At 58.6% G+C, this 2828-nt stretch overlaps 1 protein-coding gene across 1 annotated transcript in view; it reads right to left on the bottom strand.

Moving 5' to 3' along the window:
* LOC122157422 (soluble scavenger receptor cysteine-rich domain-containing protein SSC5D-like) overlaps positions 1-2798 on the bottom strand; it is a gene marked incomplete at both ends in the record, with an annotated part of 8713 nt that extends 5915 nt beyond the window's left edge. Inside the window, 4 exons of the mRNA XM_042813059.1 lie at positions 74-241; positions 708-1022; positions 2161-2226; positions 2300-2798. Of these exons, the coding sequence (XP_042668993.1) occupies positions 74-241; positions 708-1022; positions 2161-2226; positions 2300-2798 (1048 nt within the window). The remainder of the gene's footprint in view (positions 1-73; positions 242-707; positions 1023-2160; positions 2227-2299) is intronic.
* Between the last annotated feature and the right edge of the window lie 30 nt (positions 2799-2828).

The raw sequence follows: 2828 nt of genomic DNA, 5'->3' as shown, positions 1-2828 counted from the left end.
CATCCCATCTCCATCCCATCTCCATCCCATCTCCATCCCATCTCCATTCCCACTCCATCCCTTCTCCTCCTACCTGTCTGCGACGTCCCTGCCATGGGCCAGCTGCTTGGTGTAGGCTGAGGGGAGGTGGTGCTGCAGGGCCGGACACTCACACGTGGCACAGCAGAAGGGGGCACCAGCAGTGACCTGGTGGGCAGCTGTTCGGGAGGGGGCTGCATGGGGTCTACCCCAGTCAGCTCATCTGGCGGAGGCAGGAGAGCAGCGTGAGCCTGGTGGTGCACTGTGCACACCTGCCTTGTGCATGCACCTCACCCCATGAGCTCACATGGTCACTGCTCTCTGCATGTGTTCACATAGCATATGCACTGCACCTTTTAATGCTGCTGTGTGCAGCGCACCCTGCTGCCACCCTGTTTGCAATTTAGCTGCACATGCACTGCCTCAGGAGCACTGCGTAAGCACGGAGACTTCATACAGACTGCATAAACACTGCATTTCTCTACGCCATATGCATGAACAAGAGCACAGTGAGGTGTGTGCACACTATCCATGACTGCATAGAACTGCATGCATGCCAGGAGCATACTGCACTTCTCTACAGAAATGCACATACTGCATGCACACTGGGAGCACACCGCACAGCTCTGCAGAACTGCATGCACTGCAGGGAGCACGCCAGGCTGCATGCACGATGCATGGGCGTGTACCTGCACAAATGACAGATGCATCCTCCCGGTGGTGGCAGTCGGTGATGCCCAATGGTGCAGCTGGGCACTGCAGTAATGCCGACTCATTCCCCCAGCACCTCACATTGTCCATCCAGATGGGGCCGGTGCCCTCACCAAAAAACGCCCCACCAGGTGCAACCAGCGCAGCTCCACAGCCCAGCTGCCTGCAGACCACGGCCGCGTCCGGCAGCCCCCAGCCATCATCACAGACTGTGCCCCAGCACCCGGCGTGCAGCAGCTCCACGCGCCCCGCGCAGCGCCCAGGGCCCCCAGCCAGACGCAGTGGGTATGGGGCTGGTGAATAGGGCACCCACATTGCTGCTGGCACCAACTCTGCTGCTGCGTTTGGGGATGAGGTATGTGTCCCAGCTGTCTCCCTGTCTAATCCTCCCCATCCCTGCTTCTTTCCTGCAGTATCCCATCTCCACCTCCACTGCATTTGCATTCCTTCCCTCTGCACTTCTGTCCACCTATCTGCACCTATCCAACTCCATTCCCATCCCCATTTCTTCACTACTCCATCCCTTCTCCATGTCTTCTCCATCCCAGAGACTTCTACTCTCCTTCCCTTCCCATCTCCTTCCCCAGTCCATCTCTAATCCACCTCCAACCCATTCCCTCTTCATCTCTCTCCATGCCCACTGCATTCCCTCTCCATACTTGCTCCCACCTGGCTCCATCCCCAGTTCCTTCCCTGATACGTCCTAGCTCCTGCCTTTCCCATCTCCATCCCCTCTTCATCTTCATCCATCTCTTTTGATTCCACGTCCACCCCATCTCACTCCCTGCTTGATCCCCACTCCTTCCCTCCTACCCCCCTTCCTTTCTCCACTCCCTTCTCTATCTTTCTCCACCCCTTCTGATTCCAGCCCTTCTGATTCCAGCTCTATCCCCTCTCTATCTCAGTTCTATCCCATCTTCATCCCTATTTCTTCTGGCTCCATCCCTGCTCTTTCCATGCTCCTTTCCCACTCCATCCTTTTCCCCTTCCCTTTTCCATCCCATCCACCCCTTCTCCTTCCATGATCCTTCCCAAATCCATCTCATCCCCATCCCATCTCCATTCCAGCTCCTCCTATTCTCCTTTTCTGTTCTATTATTTTACCACCATCCATCCCACCCCTATTCCACCCCCACTCCATCCCCTCACCATCCCCACAACCATACCTGTGCATGCTGTCACCTGTGCACCCCATACCGTATGTTCCAATGCACCCCTACATCCCCATGCATGCTCTGTGCATGCTGTGAAGCCTGAAACCTTGCACCCAATCCTAATGCATGCTGCACCCATGCACTCTATAACCATGTCTGCACACCATATGCAGCCCTGCACATCATACCTGCACAAGTTACACCTGCCATACTGCATCTGTGCATCCCATACTTCACCCTGAACCCCGTGCAACGCTCACAGCCATGCAACACTCACCATCTGTTGGGGTGCTGCCAGCAGTGCCAGTGGGCTCCGTGGTTCCAGGCGACAGCAGGGGATGAGCTGTAGAGATGCACACCATGATGGGGGGGCTCCCTCTTTTCTCCCCTCCCTCACCCTCACGCCCGCTGCCCACCCGAGCACACAACGCTGGCATCCTCCTCGTGGGCGCAGACATGGCTGTGCCACCCCCGGTGCCGGCACTGGACAAGGCGCTGCTCATCGCCGCTGCACCGCACGTGGTTGAGCCAAATGGGGCCGGAGCCTTCCCCAAACCAGGCTCCCGATGGGGCAGCCAACGCAGTCCCGCAGCCCAGCTGCCTGCAGACCACCGCCGCGTCCGGCAGTCCCCAGTCGTCGTCGCAGATCGTGCCCCAGCTCCCGGCGTGCAGCAGCTCCACACGCCCCGCACAGCGCCCGGGGCCCCCAGCCAGGCGCAGCGGGAATGAGACTGAGGAATGCCATTGGATATGGGGCCACCAGCACCACCAGGACCCACCATCACCCACCGTGTGCTCTGGGACTTGCTGGGACCCATTGGGATGGGACTGCTGGGACTGTCTGGGATGTGCTGAAACCCACAGGGACACCTGCGTGCTCTGGGGTTCCCTCTGGGTTCCCACTCGAACTGTTGGGACCCTCTAGGAATTTCTGGGACCCCCACA

Source organism: Centrocercus urophasianus, unplaced genomic scaffold (genome assembly GCF_019232065.1).
Source record: "Centrocercus urophasianus isolate 14NV4802_14NV808 unplaced genomic scaffold, USGS_Curo_1.0 seq_1360, whole genome shotgun sequence".
Taxonomy (NCBI): Eukaryota; Metazoa; Chordata; class Aves; order Galliformes; family Phasianidae; genus Centrocercus; species Centrocercus urophasianus.
This window is presented reverse-complemented; position numbering and strand designations above follow the sequence as displayed.